Source organism: Thamnophis sirtalis, unplaced genomic scaffold (assembly GCF_051295495.1).
Source record: "Thamnophis sirtalis isolate CommonGarterSnake01/CBP01778 unplaced genomic scaffold, rThaSir2_p1.2 scaffold_7, whole genome shotgun sequence".
Lineage (NCBI taxonomy): Eukaryota > Metazoa > Chordata > Lepidosauria > Squamata > Natricidae > Thamnophis > Thamnophis sirtalis.
The window spans coordinates 15731091-15755502 of NW_028261387.1; the positions used below are offsets into that span (position 1 = coordinate 15731091).

General features: G+C 39.3%; 1 protein-coding gene across 1 annotated transcript; it reads left to right on the forward strand.

Moving 5' to 3' along the window:
• The first annotated feature begins 9054 nt into the window (after nt 1-9054).
• On the forward strand, nt 9055-18495 carry LOC148044553 (uricase-like). The gene is made up of 8 exons (XM_087720754.1): nt 9055-9075; nt 9380-9598; nt 10313-10429; nt 10664-10742; nt 12475-12664; nt 15393-15516; nt 17666-17749; nt 18355-18495. Exons 1-8 carry the CDS (start codon nt 9055-9057, stop codon nt 18493-18495), a joined length of 975 nt encoding a protein of 324 aa, XP_087576880.1.
• The last annotated feature ends 5917 nt before the right edge of the window (nt 18496-24412 follow it).

Genomic DNA, 24412 nt, shown 5'->3' on the forward strand with positions numbered 1-24412 from the left:
CCTGCCCCACATTTGTGTACCAAGAAGAAAATGAGAGGCTAGAATCCCACATCAGTGAAATACAGTTGAACGTACGTGCAATTCTTAATGTTCCTCTTACCTCGGGCTTGGAATTGTAATGCATAATTATTTTTTTCTTTTGATCAAAAGAAACAAGCCCTCTGTGAATCAGTGAGTGTTTTGCAATTAGTCATAATGTAATGGCATGCCTAAATTGTAGAGAAACCTAATTAGATTTCAGTAACCTACATTTCATTTCCTAGATTAGTTCAGGCTAGTTCAAAAGCCACTTTAATTTGCTCGTTATTTTCCCTAAAGAGATCAGTGTTTGAGAGTCATCAGATTTCTGTTCAATGCATCAGGTTCCTCCCGCCCCATACTTGATCTCAAGGGCTTGCCATCTTCACTTCAGTTGCCCAGAGAGGCAGGATAGAGCCAAATAAGAAATAACAAATACAGGTAGTCCTCAACTTATGACCACAATTGAGCCCCAAATTCCTGTTCCTAAGTGAGAGGTTTGTCAAGTGGATTTTTGCCCTATTTTATGACCTTTCTTGCTACAGTGGTTAGGTAAATCACAGCAGTTAAGTTAGTAGCATGGTTGTTAAACCAATCTGGCTTCCCCATTGATTTTACTTGTCAGAGAAAGGTGATCATATGATCTGGGACACTGCAACCATCATATGAGTCAGTTGTCAAGTATCTGAATTTTTATCACATGACCATAGTCATAAGTATGAAAAATGGTCATAGGTCATTTTTTCCAGTGCCTTTTGTAACTTGAACAATCACTAAATGAACTGTTGTAAGTTAAGGACTACCTGTAATAGACATGTACAACATACTTACAAATCACAAAAGGAAGCATTCATTATTACTAACCTTCCTTGAAATTTGCCGATTACTTATCATAAACTTCACTTCCATTTACAGTCATCTATCAACAAGGCTCAGTGAAACTACAATAAACAAGCTGAAGCAGCCAGTAAGATGCCATACTTAAAAACTAATATGAATTAGAGATAAGGGCAGAGACACAAAGAAATTCCAGGTTAATTTATTCCTTTATATTAGCGTTCCTCAATCTTCACACCATCTGGGTATGTAAATATCAACACTCAGAAGTTTCAGAAATGGATATGCTGGGTGGAAATTGAGAAGTTTGAAATCCACATATTTGGAAGATGCCTGATACATTGACTTTCATTCAAGATGTTCCCTATGACACACTTCATTCCGTCTCCTTTTATGTTTACAACATGCCATTAAGGTACGTTAAGTTGATAAGTGCTCGTTTAAAAAGTTAAAAGTGATAATGCAGCACTTTTTATTGAATTAGTTAACTGCTGTCAAAAGAAAATGCATTCTTTTGACATTCCTAGATATCTCTTCTGACCCAGGCTTCCCCAAAAAGCACGAGGTGGAGTCCTGGTCCCAACAAAACCCCTTTTATTAAACGAATGTGAATTCCTCTCATTCAGATCCAGCAAGGCCTGGAAAACAGTCTTTTAAAGGAATATTTATGACTACAGACCTTATCTCTCTTGGAAAGCTGCCATGTAAATGTTTTCCAAATGAGGTGCTGCGCAAGGAAAGACTGTGCACAGAGTCTCTGAGATTCACGGACAGATCTTCACACTCCTAAAACGAATCTAACGAACGAACAAATGAATTGTTTCCTGCAAAAGTCCATTCCCCTTTCGTTCCTCTTTTATTTCCTATGAGAGGGGCCAATTACCTTCCACCTGAGACTTTACCCTGATTTCTGAGTTGTTCTTTTCTTCTAGCAGCTCTGCGCATGTGCACACTGGGAACAGGCTCTAGCTGTTCCTCTGCCTTACTGCTGCCTAGCTCCGTAGGCACCTGATCACTGCCAGATGGCCTCAGCCCCGTCTCTGCCTCTGATGCAGAGCCCTCGTCCAAGCCTTCTCCAGCCTCCAGGACTGGCCCATGCTCCTCCCCAATCTCCTCACTGTTCAACTTTGCTGCCAGTTCCGCTGGCGGGCCACAACACTATTGTAATCTTTTAAAAAATACTACTTTTATATATTGAATATGAGCCAACAATTTCCCAGAAAGAAAATTTAAGGAAATAAAAGTTTTGCCCACAAGCAAATAGCTGGCCTTGGTCTGGATTTGTGATGGTGTCTTGTTCATCCACATATAGAAGTAATTGGTGCTACAGACAGATGCACGTACACGAATGAACCAGCTCAGTATGTCTTGTTCATCCTGTATTTTCACACCACCAAATGATGTGGTTACCTTTTTCTACCCTCCAGCCTGTGTTTAAATAAGATCTTACAAAACACCTTAAAGGACAATCCTGAAGGGAAAAAAAGTTGTGAACCCATTTCTCGTACGAGAAATTAAAGTCCAATCCTATTCAAGATGAGCTTTTACCTCACATGAACTTTAATTTTGTTCTCTGTATTGATACAGTTGGATCCGATGCTGCAATGGTCACTTGCATTTATACATTTTAACTTGTTGGCTGAATGTGCATTTTAATAATTAGGAAGTGTTGTGTTGGCAGATGTTTGTATCTGGTGTTCTATTAATAGCACCAGATTTTCTCTGAGCGCCTCCAGATTTTTGTTGCTGGTCATCATCACCATCATTACCATAGTTGGTAAAAGGAAAGCAGGTGAAACTCATTGGCCTTCAGCCGACCCATCCTTTGATGCTAAGTTGGGCATTTGGGGATAGCTACAGCATAATTAAAGAATAAACCAATTAGCAAAGAATCTGCTCTTCCACTTCTGCAGGTATTGTAAAATCAATAACTTTGATCCCAGCTGAGTAAATGGATTAATGCTGATTTCAGCCTTTTATTAGCAGTACAGTACCAGGAACTTGGGTTTGGAAACCCTTTTATGAGTGCAGATCAGAGGTGGTAGTCAGCCGGTTCTCTCCGGTTTGGGCGAACCTGTAGCGGCGGCTGCGGGAGGCTCCACCCCCTCACATAATATGCAACCTTCTGTGCATGCTCAGAAGGAGTCGCGTGCGCTCAAATTTGCAAACCGGTAGGGAAGGTAAGTGAATCCCACCACTGGTGCAGATACCATTGAATTTCTCTCCATTTGTAATCAAAGGGCCTTCACTCACAAAACCTTCTTTAATCTTACGATGCTAAAAAAAATACCCTGTGATTTCCAAATAGATCAGTTGCTTTCATATTCAGATTGCTAAGCAAACAAACAAGAACAACATAAATGTACATTTTCATTTATACTAATGCAATTAAACAAAAGATAACTATGTCTCTTGTCTGTTACATATCAAGATGTAATTGATATGAGGGAATGACCTTGGGATACAGGGAGAAGAGATGCAGCAAAGCAAACAGACAAATAAAGGGAAACAGCCCACAGCAAGAACATGGGCAAGACAAGCGGCTCAGAAGAGACCCTCCCTAGTTTCTTGGGATATAAGGGGGACGGAAAGGAGAGAAATCTCAGATTTGCAAGATTAATGCAACTTTCCATTAAACTACAATTAGCTCATCTGACTGTTTCCTAGCTGATCTATCTTGCAAGGCTGACATAAAGCAATTAATTCTGTCATTATTTGCATATCTATTTCAGTACATCTCAATTTTGAGAAGTTTAAGACGTGTTCCCAAACCAACAAGACTGGATTATTGTAACGCGCTCTACATGGGGCTGCCCTTGAAGAGTGTTCGAAGACTTCAGTTAGTCCAGAACGCAGCCGCGCAAGCGATTGTGGGTGCACCCAGGTACACCCACGTCACACCTATCCTCCGCGAGCTGCACTGGCTACCCATTAGTCTCCAGATCCACTTCAGGTGCTGGTCGCTACCTATAAAGCCCTACATGGCATCGGACCTGGGTACCTGAGAGACCGCCTCCTGCCGATTACCTCCCATAGACCGATTAGATCTCACAGGTTAGGTCTCCTCCGGATTCCATCCGCCAGCCAATGTCGGCTGGCGACTCCCCGGGGGAGAGCCTTCTCTGTTGCAGCTCCAGCCCTCTGTAATGACCTCCCCGTGGAGATCCGGACCCTCACTACCCTCCCGGCCTTCCGCAAAGCCACCAAGTCCTGGCTGCTCCAGCAGGCCGGGGGGGCTTGTGAAACATCCACCCCCACGGAAACTGTGAATGTTGCGTTGTTGTTTTTTAAGTGTTGTCTTTGTCTAGTTATTTTCCTTTTCCCTTGTCTATTGTGAGCTGCCCGGAGTCCTTCGGGAGTGGGCGGCATACAAGACAAATAAATACAAATACAAATACAACAACCTAAACAAGTTACAGAATCCTATGTTTGCTAAGATATGCTTCCTTTCTCTGTGGCTTCCTATCTTCACAAAAAATATCTTCCACACAACAGGAAAAGGAAAAGATGGTTTTTCTGGGCATGTGAATTCTGCATTCTTTGAGCATCTCCAGATAAATTACGGTTACTCAGGAAGAACTAGGCCACCTTAAACTGCTATGCCAACTCAGGAACGATATTACAGGAAGTTAAGTTTCCCTTGTCCTCAGTCCTACATATGATATGCTTGTCAGTTCTCTCCACCCTTCTCTGAGGAGAAATTCCCTTTAGGATGTAGATGAGGTCATATGTAATTTTCATATGCAAACCTGTACAACAAGAGATGATTCTGTCCCAGAGTCTTTTATGCATACAGTCAGGATTTCCTGAGAATCTCAGGAGAGATGTCAAGATTTTAAAACAGATTCTTTGGGTTGAAAAGCTACCATGGTAAATGTGCTGATCACATAAATAAATTAATCACCAGCCCTGGGCACTTAGGCAGACAATGTACAATTATATTAAAATTGGGCAGTGATATGAGCGAACAGATATGCTGAATAATGGTGCTGTACAGTAGGAAAGATGCGTACAAATAATAAGGCAGGGATTTAATTTCCTTCATCCATAATAAGCTTTCTAAGGCATTTGAGAGTTTCTCAATACATTTGTTGGAAGCAATCAGAAAATGACAACATAGTGTGTGTGTGTGTACTTTTTACTTTTCAAGAACCCTGGGTTGAAATAAATGGTGCAGCAAAGAGGAAGGAAATCTCTTCAAATGAAGTGAGATGATCCTGATACTTACAGATTCAGGATTCCGGACAGAATGGATGGATTTTAGGGCAGAAAGCATTGAATTACCTCAGTGTTTCTCAACCTCAATCATTTTAACCCATGTGGACTTTAACTCTCAGAATTCCTCACTCTGGAATTCTGGGACTTGGGTTCACACAGCCTAAAGCAGCATTCTGAGCAAAAAAAAGCAAACAGAATATTAGATTCTTACTGCCTCTAGCCCTAGCAAAGCACTTTTGTTTTGGAGAAGGATAAATATTCTTGATAGTTAAGATTAATAAGGGCACATCTGTTTAGCTCAGTAGTTCTCAGTCATTTCTTCACCACGGATTTCTTTAAATATATTTTGTGGCCACGGGCCATGGCCACAGACCCCCAAGACTTAACTCAAGATTTCATCAAGCCTTCATGGAGTGTGTGGACCACAGGCTGAAAACCACTGGTTTAGTTTTTAAAATGAAATATCAAATTACATTGTTTTAAGGTAAAGGTAAAGGTTCCCTTCGCACATATGTGCTAGTCGTTCCCGACTCTAGAGGGCGGTGCTTATCTTCATTTCAAAGCTGAAGAGCCAGAGCTGTACGAAGACGTCTCCATGGTCCTGTGGCCGGCATGACTAAATGCCGAAGGCACACGGAACACTGTTACCTTCCCACCAAAGGTGGCTCCTATTTTTCTCATTGCATTTTTACATTCTTTCGAACTGCTAGGTTGGCAGAAGCTGTGACAAATAATGGGAGCTCACTCCGTTATGAGGCTCTCGGGATTCAAACCACCGAACTGCCAACTTTCTGATCAACAAGCTCAGCGTCTTAACCACTGAGTCACTGCGTCCCTTTACATTGTTTTACTCCCCAACTCCTCTAGGCATACAAGTTCCAGGTTTTCCTGGAAATAGATTGAGGCCTATGTGACATTTTATTTGCATTCATTTGACAAACTACAGGGTGAGCCTAAAGGAGACATAGCCTAACATTCCAGTGTACTATTCAATTCAGTGATACACATCCAATCTCCAGAGAACATTTGTGGGATCTGAAGCAAAGGTCTCTGTATCTACATCTTACTGGAAAATTCAGCCTGTTGGCTTCTTGGAGAAGAAATGGGGAACTGAAGATGGTTCTGCTAAATGTGAAACCAATGACTGAAATGGAATGAAGAGATGAACTTTTCAAAATAGCTCTCTGGAGAAGAGACTTGGGATCTCCCACAAGTGATCCAGACAATTGCACCAGTGGTGGGATTCAGCCAAGTTTGGTTTATCACCTAGAAATTAGAAACTCAATGTCATATGAGAGTAAAGCATTTCCAGGTAACCAATAAAGGCATTTCTTGTTGTAATCTTATGTGGGAATGATAGGCCAAGCAAATAGTCCGATAAAGGGCAATTTGCCCTGCAACAGGAATGTGGAGGGAGCAAGTAGCTTACAAGAGACATTTTCTAATTTCTTTTACTTATAGAAGAGATGGGTGGTGAGATAAGAGAGATGTACTTTCAGATTTGCAAGATACTGTTAATGTAGCCTTACAATAAAGTAGAGTTATCTTATCTTGCCATGTGTTCTATTTCCTCGCAGGTCAGTTTAATGTCATTTACTTTTTTTATTGTTAATCTTATTTTAGAAACTGAGATTGGGTTTTATGTATAGTAGCTTCATCCTTCCAATTCACCAAAAGCACTGAATAAATTAAGTTCAAAACTTCAAAAGAACTCTGTGATTTGTATAAAAGGACAAGACCGAATAAATTTTCATTGGAGGAAACAACGATGAATGCTAAAAGCATACTTCATAGAAACCCTCCTTTGATGTAATTCCTTTTGGAAAGAACTAACCTTTGCAGAAGAGTGATAGAACGGGAGGATTTGAGATTGACACTCATGAACAATTGATGTTACATTAAAAGGAACAATGCTATTTTTATGGTGGTAGTGTAAGTCAACCGAGCAAAATTAAAAGTCATCTATTTTTGTATAATATAGCAGTAAGACCTGTGTATGCTGCAAGAAAAAGGTAATTGATATATTCAAGAAACAATAATGGCAATAGACGAACTATTAACTTACTCTAAACATCTGTGGCACTTTTAATAGTCCGAGCTACAGTTTTCCAAAGCAATAGCAATAGTTAGACTTATATACCGCTTCATAGGGCTTTCAGCCCTCTCTAAGCGGTTTACAGAGTCAGCATATTGCCCCCAACAACAATCCGGGTCCTCATTTTACCCACTTTGGAAGGATGGAAGGCTGAGTCAACCTTGAGCCTGGTGGGATTTGAACAGCCGAACTGCTGAACTGCAGTCAGCTGAAGTAGCCTGCAGTGCTGCATTTAACCACTGGGCCACCTATAGATTTGTTCAGGAGCTTCACTATCAAGGTGGAGTTGCTCCTTAGGCAGGAGATGCCAAGTGGCAAAAAGCAATGCAAGTTGGTGGAGGACAAATCTTATGTGCCGCACGGCTGTCCGTTATCCTTCTAAATTAACAGCTGGATGCAGCTGCAACAGACCATACTATATAATGACATGTGCTTTGCTTCAACTGTCTATTCTGGTTAATTCTCTGTGTCCTTTTGTCTTAAGCAGCAAATTTCCCTGGCTCCTTTCAATTCTAGCTGCCAAAGATGAAGAGTGTCTGCTTCATCCACAGTCTCTCCATGGCTATTCAAAGAAGCTTTAAAATTGGGTATGGCAGCTGTGTGTTTAGAGCAGGCTTCCCACCATCTCTTCCACTCTTGGGAAGTATTTATTCACACACTATTCCAGGAGGGAGTGGAAGGATGAGAAAAATGGGACAAGGGCCAAGAACCCAGGACAGCTTCCTTGCCCAGGCATTGGCATAGCTTAAGTAAGGAATACATAACAAATGCATCAAACCTTTGGAGGGAATCTGGATACACATTAAGCAATCTTCCTTTAACATCTTGAAGCAGCCTAGTTGAAGGTGTAGATAGAAGATATATTCCCTGCCTTAAAAACCTAGATTTTCCCTCAGGCCTTGGGCTAAATGGATGACTTGAGTCGGTGGGGGATATGGATAGATGGTTTTATTTAGTTTGTTTGTTTATATATTTACTTGATTTTTATCCTACCTTTATTACTTTCAAGAATAATTCAAGGCAGCAAAGATATCTAATATTCTCTTATCCTCGTATTTTCTCTACATCAACAACAGGTGGGTTGGGCTGAGAGAGAGTGACTGGCTCAGGGTCACCCAACCAGCTTTCATGCCCACCATACTATTGTTCTTTTAATTTGGTGTAGCTGGCCAGATTTGGGCAACCTAGAAATTCAAATAAAGAAAGAAATTGCAATAGCAATAGCACTTAGACTTATATACCACTCATAGTACTTTACAGCCCTCTCTGAGCAATTTTACAGAGTCAGCATATTGCCCCCAATAATTTGGGTCCTCATTTTATTGACTTTGGAGGGAAGGATGGAAGGCTGAGTCAACCTTGTTGTTTGTTTATTTCATTTATATGCCGCCCTTTTCCCCCGAAGGGGACTCAGGGCGGCTCACAACTCAAACCAGGGAAGGGGGGATACAGACAAATTAAAACGACACAAAAACAGTACATGATTTAAAACACACAACAATCATACCATTTGAGACGGGGGCAACGGCCTGTCGGAACAGCCAGGTTTTAAGGGCTTTGCGGAAGGCCTGGAGGGTGGTGAGGGTGCGAATCTCCACGGGGAGTTCGTTCCAGAGGGTCGGAGCAGCCACAGAGAAGGCTCTCCTCCGGATAGTCGCCAGTCGACACTGGCCGGCGGATGGAATTTGGAGGAGGCCTAGTCTGTGGGATCTAATCGGTCTGGTGGAGCTAATTGGCAGCAGGCGGTCTCTCAAGTACCCAGGTCCAATACCATGAAGGGCTTTATAAGTGACGACTAGTGCCTTGAGCTGGTGAAACTTGAATTGCTGGCAGAAAGCAGTCAGCAGAAGTAGCTTGCAGTACTATATTCTAACGACTGCACCATCATGGCTTGTAAGGTTGAAAATGTGAGTTAAGGGACAGAATACACCCTTAATGTGACATAGTCCCATTTTTCTTACATCTTGTGTGACCAAAATTTGAACATTCTTGGTAAAATAAGATGATTCCAAACATATATGGATACAAATTTGTTTGAACCAGCTTATCTCTCTGTTGCTTTAATGCTAAACTGAATGGATGAAAAATATGAGTTTACGTCCTTGCATTCCTTTATTTGAATTAGCTTATCTCTTGTTGCTTTAATGCCAAGCTGTATGGACAAAAAAGATGAGTTTGTGTTTGTGTGTGTGTGTGTTTTCTTTATTGCAGCCTAGGGAGGTAGAATATGTGAATTCTGAATATGGAAAGAACGCAGTGAGAATCCTGTACGTTAGACGGGAAGGCCAGGTACACTGCATTAAAGAACTGGCAATCTCTGTACACATCAGACTCAACACTGTGAATGAATACTTGAATGCCGACAACTCGAGAGTCATCCCTACAGACACCATAAAGAATACAATTGAAGCACTGGCCAAATGCAATGGGGTAGGTTGCAAAACCATTCATCTTATCTTATAGCTAGAATTGGATTGCATTTCTTCTTTTTTGTTATTTATATGTCCATCTTCAGAGAAAGCAATAAACAAAAAGATGTGGTGCTACGTAGGAGAAATTAGATGTGGTAGCATTTTGTGCTACCTTGTTTGGGCTTTCTAACAAAAACTCAAAAACGTACCTTGGTTGTCTAATCTGCAGTTCTTATAATTATGATATATTTATTTTTAAAATGGATCATCACTAATATTTGTATAACAAGACAGAATGTTCAGGTTTTAAATAACTCAGAATTCAAAGAGCAGCAGGATACAGATAATAAATTATGAGGTGCTGTCTTTTTTATAATACGAGATCTGTACAAACTTCAGATAAAAAAAAAGGAATGAAATGAACTGATGGCAGAAGATTTAAAGTAACCAAGGGGTTTTAGTTCTATGAACTCAGATTTCATTGCTCTTTTTAAAAAAAAAAATCCTATATAAAATTTACTTTTATTTTTTTTAAAAAATGCTAAGAATTTCAACAATAGCTTATAAAGGCCAGTGGGTGGTTACGGGCTATAGTTCATATTTTGTGGATGTCATAATTTTTCACGAAAATTGCCAGTATGACCAATCTGTTATGATGCATAAGGTAAAACCTTAATTCTAAACACTGATTTGAAGATGGAATCTGATCATATCTAACACCTTTTCCCTTTAGATCAAAACAATAGAGGAGTTTGGGCTGGATATCTGCAACCACTTCATTAATACCTTTTGCCACGTGGTGTATTGCAATGCCTTTATCAAGGAGGTTCCCTGGCAGCGCCTAGAAAAGGTATAGTGAAGCATACATTTGAGCCACATTCCCTGCACAAAGCTAGGGAAGGGCTAATGACAGGGAAGAAATATGGTGTATTATGAGGGCAGGGAAAGTTTTAGAAGGAAATAGCTTAGCAAGGAGAGCAAGAGTTCATGGTGAGTGAGCTCTTTCATTTATTTTTATGAATTCCAAATGCAAAATCACATGGTTTATTATTTGCAACTTCAATATGTCATCCTTAATTTCTAGGACAATACTCCCCATGCCCATGCTTTTCTCTACAGTTCTGAAGGAATCAGATTTTGTGAAGTGGAACAGACTCAGGACAGTAAGGAAACGATTTCAATTCTTTTAGTAGAACATTAAGTTCATATTTGCAACGGTAGCTTGTAAACAAAATTAATCCACTCGTGTTATTCTTGAAGACCAGATCCAATATAAAAAAGCAAGTAACAAAGCAAATACAGACTTGTACCTTTTTCTTGAATATATAAAGTCTGTTCTTCCATTCTCAGCAATGAAAGCTTCCCTGTGTGACTTTGGCTGTCAACTTTCTCTCAGCTCAATGTACCAGTGGTGGGTTTCAATTTATTTTACTATCAATTTGCTTGTGCACTTGTACGCGCTCACACAATGCTTTTGTGCATGTGTAGAAGAGTCCAGGCGGGTGGGCGGAGCCTCCTGCCACCGCCACTACTGGTTCATCCCATCTGGGGCGAACCGGCAGAAACCCACCTCTGCAATGTACCCCATAAGGTTGCTGGCCTGAGAAAAAGTTGGAAGAGATATTGCAATGCATTCTGCCTTGAGATGGGAAACCAATCAACCAACCAACCAACCAAATCATTCAATCACCCAAACAATATATTATAACTCTGCATCTTGTTGCAATATGTACAAGTCCTTCTGAAGCTGCCAGTAACATACTATGGGATTTATCTAGTATGACAATTTTAATATAGGTAGTCCACAACTTATGACTCTAATTGTACCTGGAATTATGGTTCTACATTGTTGTGGGTCACCAAGTGACTGAACCCAATTTTGCAATATTTTTAGTAGAGGTTTTAAGTGAATCAATTTTATCCAATGAGTGGTGTTTTTTTAACCAGAAACCAGAAGTAAAAATGTCATTGCAAGACTGTGGGATGTTGCAAATGGCTGTAATGGTGAGCCAGGTGCCAAACACTCAAAATATGATCATGTGTCCATTGTGTGTGCGCGTATGAGTCTATATGGCAGTTGTAACTTCAAAATTGGCTGGAAGTAGCTTTTGGGAGGTTTGTTGTAACTTCGAATAGTCGTTAAGTGACCAATCGTAAGTCAAAGATTGCAACTTTGAAAGTGTAATGTTTGTAATCTTTTAAAATGCTATATTAAATTATGAAATAATTTAGTTCTTAAAGATCAATAACTCTGGATATCAATGAAAAAATAAACATAAGTAAACATATCAAATGCACATGGGCAACAGAATCCACAACAGGCTACAGCTCCTTTTAGTGGCAATTACTCTGCAGTGGTAATATTTGAAATTAGATCTGAACTAAACATTTGGATCAATCCAGAGCATGTTGAATGTTCTCAATCCCTATAACTTTTTGAATTTACAATAACGTTGGAGCTTGTAAGAAAAATGATATTGCATTAATGATATTTGTTTTGATCCACTAGGCCTCTTCATAAAAAAGGGCAAATTTTGATCTGTTGAATCAAAGCAAAAGGCCTCAGCTCCTATACAAATTAATCCAAATATGCCATGCTAAAATGACACGCAGATTTCCTTATAAATTTATTTGGCCCCGAGGCATCCATTATTAGATTTCATAATCACGAATATAATACATTTTAAAAATTTGAGTTCCCAAGAATGTTTGGTTTTTTAGCCAGCCAAATAATAGCGCAGTTCAATGCATGCTTAATTGGAAATAAATTTAATTGTCCTGGGCTGCAAACTGATTTGCAGCTATCACTGCATCTTTAAGGGAAAAAAAGCTCTATATGTAAATGTGGGACATCATGTCTTATATTAAAATCAATTTATGCTCTTCCTCTCCTAGAAACTCCAATTGTTTTTTCTGGCATTAAGGATCTAAAACTTATGAAGACAACCCAATCTGGATTTCAGGGCTTCCTTAAAGAAAAATACACCACACTTCCAGAAAGGATAGACAGAGTGTTGTCTGTGGAAACACTCATCAAATGGTGCTATGGTGAATGCTTGGAGGGCCTTGATTATGATTCCATATGGTAAGTAAAAAGATTTGTATGGATTCTCCTATAAGTAATGGGATCCCTGAAATTTCTTTACAGTGGAGGAAAGGGCTTACATAAAATAAGACAAATAAGATCTCTTGCTAAGGAGGTTGTGATAAAATACCATACAGGTTACAACAGTTACTTAGTGACATTTGACCATTTTTCACATTTATGACTGTTGCAGCATCCCCATGGTCACATAATCAAAATTCAGACAATTGGCAACTGACTCATATTTATGACAGTTGCATCTGATCCCATGATCATTTGTTGAGACCTTCTGATAAGCAAAGTCAATGGGGAACCCAGATTCACCTAACAACCAGGTTGTTAACTGAAAAACTGCAGAAACTCACTTAACAACTGTGGTAAGAAAGGTTGTAAGATTCACTTAACAACTAAGGCAAACTCACTTAACCAATGTTTCACTTAACAACATAAATTTTGGACTCAGTTGTGGTCATGAGTCAAGGACTACATATATTTGGGGATCATTTTAACTCACAGTCTTGACTTAATTGTTCAAGGGTCTTGTGGTTTGACTCCATTTCTTTTAAAATAATTTTATTAGGGTTTTTTTACACTAAAAAGATTAAAAACTTACAGAAAGAAATAATAAAGGAAATAAAGAACAAAGCCAGAAAGAAAGAAAAATAAATATAAAGAAAGAAAAGGAAAGTTAAAGAAATATAAATATTTTCTTTTATAACAATTGTAAGTATAAATTTAAATTAACCTTTTTCTCTAAGGTCACATAACTTTCACTTTTTCCTATTATCTATTAAGTTTTCTAATCATCAAACCCATATTTCAATTTTTTTTCTGTCTCAGGCAAAAAGTCCAAAAGGGCTTTCCAATCAGCATTACAATTAATCAATGTCTTTCTCTCTATTCAAAGTTGTCAATTTTACTATTTGAAGAAGTTCTATCATCTTCACCATTTACTCTTCCATTGTGGGTATAAAAGTCTTGCGCTTGTGTTGGCTCTAGACTAATCAAAGTTTATTTTATTTAATTCCATTATTTTTAATGAATTATCATATGTGGTCTGCAGTGGGCTTATCCTCTATAGTTGTAAAGGCACTGGTATTATAAAAACAATTCCATGATTGCAGTATAAATGCGCATTTCTTTTGTTGGCTAATGCCCACTTTCATTCAAACGGCTGAGCACCAAAAGATTACAGTTTGCAAATTTTACTTCTGCTTTTGCTCCCAGACATTGCATTGATCATTCCCTTTCTCCCAGCCTTATAGTAATTTTTGAATCTGTTGTTTTTATTCCCAGTTCTTTTTAAAACATTACACTGTGATTTCTACTGTATAGAATAGATGAGGTTAGGATTATCCACAGTTCTAGATTGCTGTATTCTAAAATTTTTGTATTTTGATGGTTGTACTCAGACTGTAAATATGCAAACTTTCTTTAAGATAAATTATAACATAACTATAAGGTTAAGTCCTTTAACTCTCCATTAGTATGTGTCTGCCACCTCTTATGACCAATGAAAATGGTTCTCTAAGAGAAGCATTACATGTTACTGAAACCTTACTGTGAAGTATATAAGATTACAATCACCATCATAATCAACAACTTGTATGCCACCCAACTCCCAATGACTCGTATTTTTATACTCCAGCTTATTTTGAGTGCTTTGATTAATTTTCCATCAAGAATTTGCTCAACTCCTTGGTTATTTGGCTTCAACAATGCTACAGTATGTCAGGTTTCCCAGTTAGCCCCACTCATGTCTAGATGTGATTACAGTAGAACCTCAGGCCACGAACGCCTCTGATCATGACTAAATCGGGTTCCGACCCAAAAAAAAATCACAATTTTTTTTCTGCGGCCGATTTCCCCTTCCACACCATTTTTTTGTAATTTCCAATATTTCCAAAATTAGGTTCAGGTCATGACCAAATTGGTTTGTGACTAAAGTTATGGAATGAATTATGATCATGACCAGAGGTTCTACTGTACGTGGAGTGTCTGAGGATTTTAGACACACACACACACACACACACACACACACACACACACACACCAGTGGTGGGTTTCAAAAATTGTTCGAACCTACTCTGTGGGTGTGGCCTCCTTTGTGGGAGTGGCTTGCCACCCATGTGACCGGATGGGAGTGGCTTGCCGCCCATGTGACCGGATATGAAGATGCCGACGACACTTGTCAGAACCACCTTAAATTACCTCACACACAGCACTGGCATGCATAAGAATATGATGTAAACTTGTTTTTAAAAGGCATCGTTGGCTTGCGTTAAAACAACTTCAACACACGCAATGTTCTGATTGCACCACAAATGCAGTAGTCATCCTTACCTTTCACAGAGGCACTAAGTTTTATAAATATGAGCATGATAGTGTAGAATAATCATATCCAAGGACCAGTGGGGGGTTTCAAAATTTTTTGGAACCTCTTCTGTAGGTGTGGCCTGCTTTCCGGGTCCACTGGTGGAACCTCTTCAGTAGATTTGATGAACCGGTTCTACCGAATAGGTGCAAACTGGTAGGAACCCACTTCTCTCTCTCACACACACACACACACACACACACACACATCTCTTGATTTCCTTAGTGCGCAAATTACCCCAGTATTTATAAACATTACAGGCACAGCAATGCCCATGTGTGTTGCCCTGTGCAGTGTGGATTTTATCCGTTGCAATTTGATTCCAAATGTTGTATGTTTTTTTCAACTTTAAAGGAGAACTGCCCATGAAAGTGTTCTTGATGCTTTTGCTGGGCCACCAGAAACAGGCCATTACTCACCGTCTTACCAGAAGACAGTCAACTGTATTCAGACATACATTCTGGACAGAATCCCAAAGGCCAGTAGCTTTTATCTCATTTGGGGCTTTCAGTGTATTATGCTATGTTATAGTTATATGTTTTATATATATAATAATCTGTCGTTAGCATTTTCAGGAAATGAAAGCTTATTTCCAAAGAAATGCTGACCATACTGTATCTTAAAATGAATTTGATCATTGAGGTATGGAGCCTATTACATATTGGCAGGAGAGAAATAGGTTCCACCAAGGTCCTCCATTCGGGCGGGAAAATACTGAAAGGCAATTGGCTGAGCCTTTTGACAGTTCCCTATAAAAGGGCTAGCTGTTAGACAGGCCAGTGCTGGATTTGTAAATAGTTGCCTAATAAAAAGCTGTTGTTTGTCACTGAAGCACGATTCCTGTCTCATCCGTTCACCCCATCTAACAGAGCCCATTCATTTTTTTAATGATTCCCAAAGATATTTCTCACCCTTCCTATTTCAGGGCCAAACACCCTGTAGGGAAGTATGGAATGTATGTATTTGAAAGACAGACCATTTCCCCATCTACTTTATAAAGGAAGGCTCTTCATCTTAGACTGGCTGAAAATAAAGCATAGTAGCAGAGGTTTTTCTATCTAATTTGTTTTGATGAAATTGTCTTACATTCAGGATCACTTTTCTTTTGGATAAATGCCATAAATTAAAACCCAGTCCATTACAACTAAGAAATGACAAATATGAATCCAGTTGCCATGCAAATAAAGAATACTTTACTGTACGTATCCAAACTAATGCTCCCTCAGTATGAACATGTTACACCCCTTTTAGGCGGCCTGCACTGGTTGCCGGTTGTCTTCCGGGTGCGATTCAAGGTACTAATTATGACCTTTAAAGCGCTCCATGGCTTAGGCCCAGGGTAGCTCCGAGACCACCTACTGCCACCGGTAGCCTCCCATCGTCCAGTGTGATCCCATAGAGTTGGCCTCCTCAGGGTGCCGTCAACCAGACAGTGTCGGCTAGTGACCCCCAGGGGGAGAGCCTTCTCTGTGGGAGCGCCTTCCCTCTGGAATGAGCTGCCCCCGGAGCTTTGTATAATCCCCGACCTCCGGTCCTTCCGACACGCCCTAAAAAGTTGGCTTTTCCAGCAAGCCAGCCTGGCCTGAACAAAACAAAACAAATTATTGATTACTGTTAATTTTAATTTGAATTCTTTTTTTAAAAAAATGTCATTGTCAATTTTAATTGGGTTTGGGATATTCTATTTAATTTTTTTTAACTTTTGTATTATGTGTTTCTTTTAATGTTGTACGCTGCCCTGAGTCCTTGGGAGAAGGGCGGCATATAAATCTAATAAACCTAAACCTATATCTTTGTCTATGTCTGTCTATACCTTCTCTCTCCCTCCCTCCCCCCCTCTCTATTATTCATCATATTGGTGTGGCCACCTATCATCCATCTCTTAGACAAGTGACTCTGAGAAGCATGCAACAAAGCTAAAAACAATGTATACAAACAAACATTAATATTACCACTAAAATTATAAAATATGTATGTGTATATATTGTACATGTGTGCTAATTACATTGGAGTCATCTCAATATTTTGCCAGTATCCCAGGCTTGATGGCATAACCAGATATTCGGGGACTTAAAATGGATAAGGGAGAAGGGCGGCATATAAATCTAATAAACCTAAACCTAAACCTAAAATAGATTTGATCCACTGAAATGTTGGCAAGGTTAACGTTTTTTTACAAGTGGAATTTCAGTCACTGAAAATACCTTACTGCTGGTAGCTGGCAGCCTAAATTCTGAATAAAGTTTACTTGGAGAAGAATATCTGATTGGCCAGTATAATGTAATAGTCAAAGATGATGGACTAGATCAGTAGAAACCCAAGTTCAGGTCACTCTCAGGTATGAAAACTCACTGTATGCCTATGACTAGCCTCAGCTCATCTTAGTTTCCAGGCTGTGGGGAATAACATGAAGGGAGAACTCATTGCAATCTTTCTTGAACTCTGGAAGGAATGGCAGGATAGAAATTTAAGTAAATAAAATAAAATATTTCCTATAATCCAAGAAACTGTCAAACACAAAAACTATAAATATCAGGAGTCCCGTCAACTTTATTGAGTTTATCTGTTATGTTAAATCTGTATATATGATTTCTTTATAAGTCATACTGGTATTTTTGTATTTTTAGATTGAAGAGGTAGAAGTGATCCTGTCTAACATCCACTATTCAGTGACAAATTTAGAAAAACTGGGAATATGTAATGACAAAGAGGTGAAAATTATTTTTTCTTGGTCATCCAAACTACGATATTTATTATTGTGGATTGTACACTGGGAACAGTGGGATTATTTAATACAAATTTAACTGAGTTTACTTTGGGTCAAAGTAAGTGAGCCTCCAAAGCAAAGTGAACCAAACACACGCAAATGTTATTCAGACAATTATACCTTTCTGACACCAAGAATTCCTGACACTGGAAGGAGACAATCATGGAAGTTATTTGAAGAAATGGAAGAATTCCTTCTCAAGATCTGAATTTACAGGAGTAAACCTGAACAATCTTGAAGCCAACAAAATATTAGCTCAGATTATCTCCTCTTTCCATCTATTTGTTGAGCTTATTCCTCTAACTACCTGGTCTGATTAAATCTGAAAAATGATTATTATTCAATGAAGCACAACCCTGACATTTTTATTAATAATCTAGCCCTTTCCAAATTACTGGAGTCACCCAAGAAGGGAAATTAACTGTACACACCAGTTAGATCCTTTGTGTGACTATGCAGGAAGAAACATAGTCCTGCTTTCTCTTGTGATGATAATGAGTGTTTAAGTTAGAGACCAATGATTCAAATGTATGCATCTTTCCTTTCCAGATTTTTACACCCCAGGAGACACCATTTGGTGCTTGTGCATCAACACTGCGTAGGAAGGATTGTTCAAAGAACCTGCATCATATTCCAGTAGACTGCAAACCTCGTTGCTCTATTGGGTGGCAATTTAGCCGTGGAATTTAATGAAGACCCAGTTCTTTCCTGAGAATATGATATTACGTAATACTGAAATCATAGCAGCAAACATTACCTACTCAGACAATAACCTGTCATCAGATTTGTACTTCTTAGATTTATAAAATTACAATCCAACATGTTCTACCATCAAAGCTAGAGGCTATTCAAGGAACCCTGTAACATGATAAGTTAGTCACACTTGCATTTTTGCAGCTTTCCTTGTCTTATATCATGTTATCTTTAAACAATAGTAGATCGACAACAAATCTGAGATAAGCTTTCTTTAATCTGCTGCCCCCCTCAAATCTAGGAACTATTTGTAAGCCTCCCAGAGTCATCTTATCAGTGAGTTGGGTGGCATAGAAATTTAATAAATAAATAAATATTACCCCTTTTCATTTTAGATTTCATCCTTTGTAGTATGATTGCTTGGGAAAAAAAGTTGTCAATGGTTTCAGTCTTTCAGAACAGGGATTTTCATCATAGGCAATACTGAACAAATTTCTTTAAATGTTTTCCTTTATCATTCCTTTACTTATTAAGGTATAAGTAGTTTTTAAGTTTCTCTTGCTTTCTATGTTCTTTAGAGTTAAGCATTCCAAAGTGGAAGAAATGAAAATGTCTGTAGCAATGGGTAAAGAATTTCTAGGTGCCTCCTCTGCAATAGGTCTTTTCTTCATTTACGGTTCCCAAGACAGCAGAGAAATATATTTACCAACATCTTTAACACCTGCTTTTTGTTGGGAAATATATATTAATGTTGTATTCCTATGAAATGGGAGAGTCTGATTAATGTGACCTACTTGCGGGGGGAGGGGGAATTGTTGGCCACTTTACAATTTGGGGACACACCCACTCTAAAATAAAATCTACACATTACTATTAAAAAGTATGAAAACTGTCTTATCAACAAGGTTTTTAATAAGAAAGCCCAGAAGATTATCCAAAATATGAGTTAATTAATATCAAATAGCATCATCATCATCATCTTTCTGTTGTTCAAAATTTGACTGCGTAATTCAATCTGTTTACTTTTTTATTCTATCCTATCTTTCAACTAAAGAACTCCTAGAGTTAGTATTAGAATGTCTCAAATGTCTTTTTTCCTTCTATCAGTTTTTCGGTTCTAAGGTTTCTAAATTTCTAGTTCTTTTAAGGGTGAATAAAGAGCAAAGACAAAAACAAACCGAATCTGTTTATTCAATTAAATATGAAACTCTGTAAGTATCAAAACATAAACACATTCTAGAGCCATACAGTTCCTTTTCTTGCAGATGAAAGAAACGGAGTTGAGCTGATGAACTTTTTATTTAGTCTATGGCATTGGTACATGAAAGCCAAGAGTCTATAATATTATTATAGAGTAGTAGTTTGGCTGCCTAAGATTATTAATTTGTTCAGTTCACACTCATGCACTATCTAGCTCTGCCCCCAGAAAAGCCAACAGCATTCCGCAAGTGTGTCAGCATAATCCAGAACTTTTTCCTCTACCGGCTTTTATTTCATATTCAGGCCAGTGAGTACGGTACTGGTTGGTTTTTTGCTTCTGCCGTTAGTCCCATTGGAGTGGTACCTGTTTATCTACTTGCATTTGCATGCTTTTGAACTTCCCGGTTGGCAGAAACTGAGGTGAGTGACAGGAGTTCATTCCATCATGCAGTGCTAGGGCTCAAATTTCTGGAGCGCAGAGACCTTCTCCAACTGACAAATCCAGCATCTTTAAGCTGCTGAGCCACCATGCCTCTAGCTGGTGAACTGAACCATAATAGACAAATGGAGACAGGCCATACAGTGTATTTTATTTTTGTTTGATATTCACCTCTCCCTTTCAATGATGAAATCTTGATGTTGTGTACCTTGAAAGGTGAGAATAGGCATCATTCCCTTGTTATGCTGACTCTGTAAACTGCTTAGAGAAGGCTGTAAAGCACCGTGAAGCAGTATATAAGTCTAAGTACTATTGCTATTCTCATTTCAAGTCTTGGAAGACCTGCTGATAACAAATGTTTTCTCCTGCATTGAAGCCCTTGGTCTTAAATGGAAAAGAAAAGAGTGAGTAGGATTCCTTCACAGCAAGAAAACTTTGAAAGATTGGAGCAAGACAAGAGAGATATCCTATAACTTACTAGGTGTGCTGTGAGCAGTCATTGTCTTGGTTCCTGGGCTCAGCATTTCTCTGATGACATTAGCCCTGAAATAGTCCACTGGGTAAGAAGGGCCAATGCATGCTTAGAAATAACTTTCCATAGTGTATCTACTCATAATCCTGCTAAGCAGCCTGGGTACACAACTGAAGACTCCATGACTGGGAGGTATCCTCCAAAAAGTTGCCATTGTACAAGGGGGGGGTAGTAAGTGCTTAGGAGAGCACTCATGTTAACTATATTTAGCTAATTTAAATCAGCTTTATATATGATCAAAAGCATGTTAGTGGTTATGGCATCAGGCTAGAAACCAAGAGACGGTGAGTTCTAGTCCCACCTTTGCCTCAAAACCAAATGGGCAGTGTTTCTCAACCTTGGCGACTTTAAGTCCGGTGGACTTCAACTCCCAGAATCCCCCAGCCAGCTCTGCTGAAGTTGAAGTCCACCGGACTTAAAGTCGCCAAGGTTGAGAAACACTGCAAATGGGTGATCTTGGGCTAGTCACTTTGTTCAGTCGTAGGAAGGGGGCAATGGCAAACCACTTCTGAAAAACCTTTTCAAGAAAATTGAATGGAAGAACAAATTGAATTAAGGATTAAATTTTTATCAGGCCACACATATAGTTTCAGCCAATACCCACTGATCTGGGACTACACATTTGAAACATGGTTAACTACAGTGTGCAATCAAAGCTCACCTTAGTGAAAAATTCTAACAAGTACAGTGACCTCATTTATATGTAACACACTGGTCCAGAATGGGTAGAATAGCCAATTTGGATGTCTGGAAGCCTATACAAACAAACAGTTTATATTACAAGATTGTTCTAAGGCAAAAGTTACATTAGCATTCTGAACTTCACTGACACAGGACACTGTGATGACCCAGGACAAGACACACAGGTCACACAGCCAGCTGAGAGTTCAAACTCCCCTTTAATACTCCAAATTTCCTCTCAAAAGCTTCCACGTTCTTGGCAAATCAAAGAGCAAAGCACGTACTCACGCACACACGGCAGCCTCTGGCTGAGCCCAGTCCAGCAAAATAAAGAAACAGGGAAAGGAGTCCACAAACCAAGGAATAAACAATGAGTCCACAAAGTCAGGAACAAGGTACTGAGTCCACAAGTAAGGAAGAAGCAATCAGTCCTGAAAGCTCCAACTGTCTGTATCAGCAGACCAAACTCCACCAATTCAGCATTTGTTCCTGACAAATTCCACTCCCTACAGTGTCCCCTTAAATCTCAGTTCCCAGGTGTACCTTATGAAGAGGGGAGGGGTGCTCTCCTCCCGAGTCATCGGGTCAGCCTGTGCTGTTCTAGCCTTCTCTCCACTCTCCGTGCTCAGGGATCAGGAGGGGGTGATCCTTCCTCATTGCCTGAGCTCTGTCACTTATGTCCACTTCTTGCCCTCTCTTGGCCATTCTGCCCCTGTTCCTCCTTCCTAACAAGCCGTCCCGATCCTGAAGGGCCCTGGGCTGACCCGGCCTGCTCCGCCCCACATTCCTCTGAAACCTATGAAGCTACCTCCTCGATCTCCATGGGCTCCAGCTCTGGCTTGTCTTCCTCTACAGATTCAGGCTCCAATGGGGGCATGACAGGACAAACATTTATGGACTGCATTTGCCCTGGATTTTCCTCAGTCCTCAATTTATCCTCATCAAAATCCTATGATATAACATGGGCTGTTTGTATATATGAATGTTATCACTCCAAAATCATTTCATAGTGTTATAGTCGATCTTCTAACCCAGTGTTGATGAACCTTTTTAGCGCCGAGTGTCGAAACGGGAGCACACGCACAGGAGCAGGGGAGCACTGGAAACTGGAAGAGCAACTCCCGGGTGTGCATGTGTGGTATGCGCGTGTGCGCCTGTCTCCTGGTCTTCCGGCTTCTGGTGTGCATGCACATGTGAAAACCAATTAACCAGTGTGCATGCGCGTGCAGGAAACCAGAAGCTAAACTTCCCAACACACGCCTGCGTACCAGGGAACTGCTCTTCCACTTTCTGGTGCTCCCGTGTGTGCAAAGACCAGATGGAACCCGGAAGTACAATGGCCAACGGCTGGCACCCCTGGAGTGATGGCTCTGCATACCACTTCTGATAGGTTCACCATCACGGTTCTAACCACTACTCCATTCTCATCTTTTTCATTCTTTTCTCTCAAGATTGCTGTTGGATCTAAGGTAATAAAACAACATAGCTCTATTCACACAGCCATAAAATTGTTAGTGAATTAAACCACCTCTATTTTTATGCAATTATCTTGTTACAAGCTAGTCAAATGAGTTCGTTCACACAATTCCTTAAGGACAAAATACAAGGCCCATAGGAAAATGAATTAAACTCAGCACATTCTACAAATGTAATCAATTTCTGCAATTTCCCAGCTCAAAACAAACTTGGAAAGAGATAGGAGGTGTGCCATTTGCTCATTCCATTTAGATTGCTCTTTCTGGGAATCTTCTACCTTTTTTAAAGAAAAGTTTGGAGGAAATTCTATTTGATTTGAAATAACAAAAGTCAGATTTGGGGTTAAGAAAGACCTTGCCCCTGTCCCCTCCAAATGCCACCTGTGAAAAATATGAGTGGGATATTCAGACGTGCAAAAAACTTCTTATATTGTCATTTGCTTAGAATGCCAATTAGTTTGTTAATTTGCTTGCTGTTTGTATGTACACTGAGACATTATATACCGGAAACAAATTCTTTGTGCGTTTAATCACACTTAGGCAATAAAGAATTCTATTGTATTTTGAAATGTTGAAACAATAAATATGAATATGATACATTATATTGTATTAGTTCTTCTGTATGTACAAAATATCATGCAGAGACAATAAAGGCAAGATTGTCTTTAAAAAGTACATCAGCTAAACGTCTTTATTTCCATAATGATTGTCACACAGATTGTTATCTTTCTCTTTCTACAGTCTGCTCATCTTTCCCCCCCCTTTCTTTTCTCTTTTCAACTCCTCCCCTCAACCCGTTTCCATGAACTTTTCTCTTCTTACAAGGAATTCTCCAGTGTATCCTTGTTGTGCTTCAATAGTGTGCAAGTGCTCTGCAACTCCATGGCAAACCCAACTGGGCATCCTAAGGCTGAAGATTTCCCACATATTCTTGTTTTGTGGCATTAGTACAGATATTTTTCACTCCTCACAGCTGATAATGGAGCAAGCAGATTGCTCCCTGCTGCCAAAATTGCTTTTCTTAGCTATTACATGACTATAAATGAGATTGAATTCAATAGAATTTAGACTTGAGTTCAGTTGGCAGCTTTCCTTTGGTGTCTTCACAACATGATGGAACTTGCAACGTTCTTGTCCAGTGAGTCTTTAATTTTATTTAAAGCAGACTTTGTTGTGTCATCTCTAAGCTTTGGTAAGGAACTGTGTCTGACATGCTCAAGTAACTTAGTCATTTTTTATGGTAAATGCCAGCAGCTACACGTAAAAATAAAAAGTAATTCAGGGCTAACATTGCACTTAAGCAGTAATTCAATTAATGTGTAAGAATTGCATTTAACTTCTCATTTCTTTTTGATCATTTCTTCTTATGATATCTCAAGCCTTTAACTTTGAAAAGTGGCACATAGAGCCAGAGGCTGGTGTTGCCCTTTTAAAGATGTGTGGAGGTAAAGATAAAAGGGTGAGATAATTACAATTGTTGTCACAAATTGCTATTCGCCAAATACTGTAAAACAATTTCACCATGAAAGAAACTCGCAGGGGTTAAACAGGAAATTTTTACATTCTCACATGGTGACATAATTCTAA

What these genes read in the sequence shown, in the direction of transcription:
- LOC148044553 (XM_087720754.1), top strand. Translation starts at nt 9,055, where the DNA reads ATGGCTTGTAAGGTTGAAAAT. An exon ending in CTTGATTATGATTCCATATG is followed by an intron (nt 12,665 to 15,392) that starts GTAAGTAAAAAG and finishes TCAACTTTAAAG; the next exon opens with GAGAACTGCCCATGAAAGTG. An exon ending in TTCTGGACAGAATCCCAAAG is followed by an intron (nt 15,517 to 17,665) that starts GCCAGTAGCTTT and finishes TTGTATTTTTAG; the next exon opens with ATTGAAGAGGTAGAAGTGAT.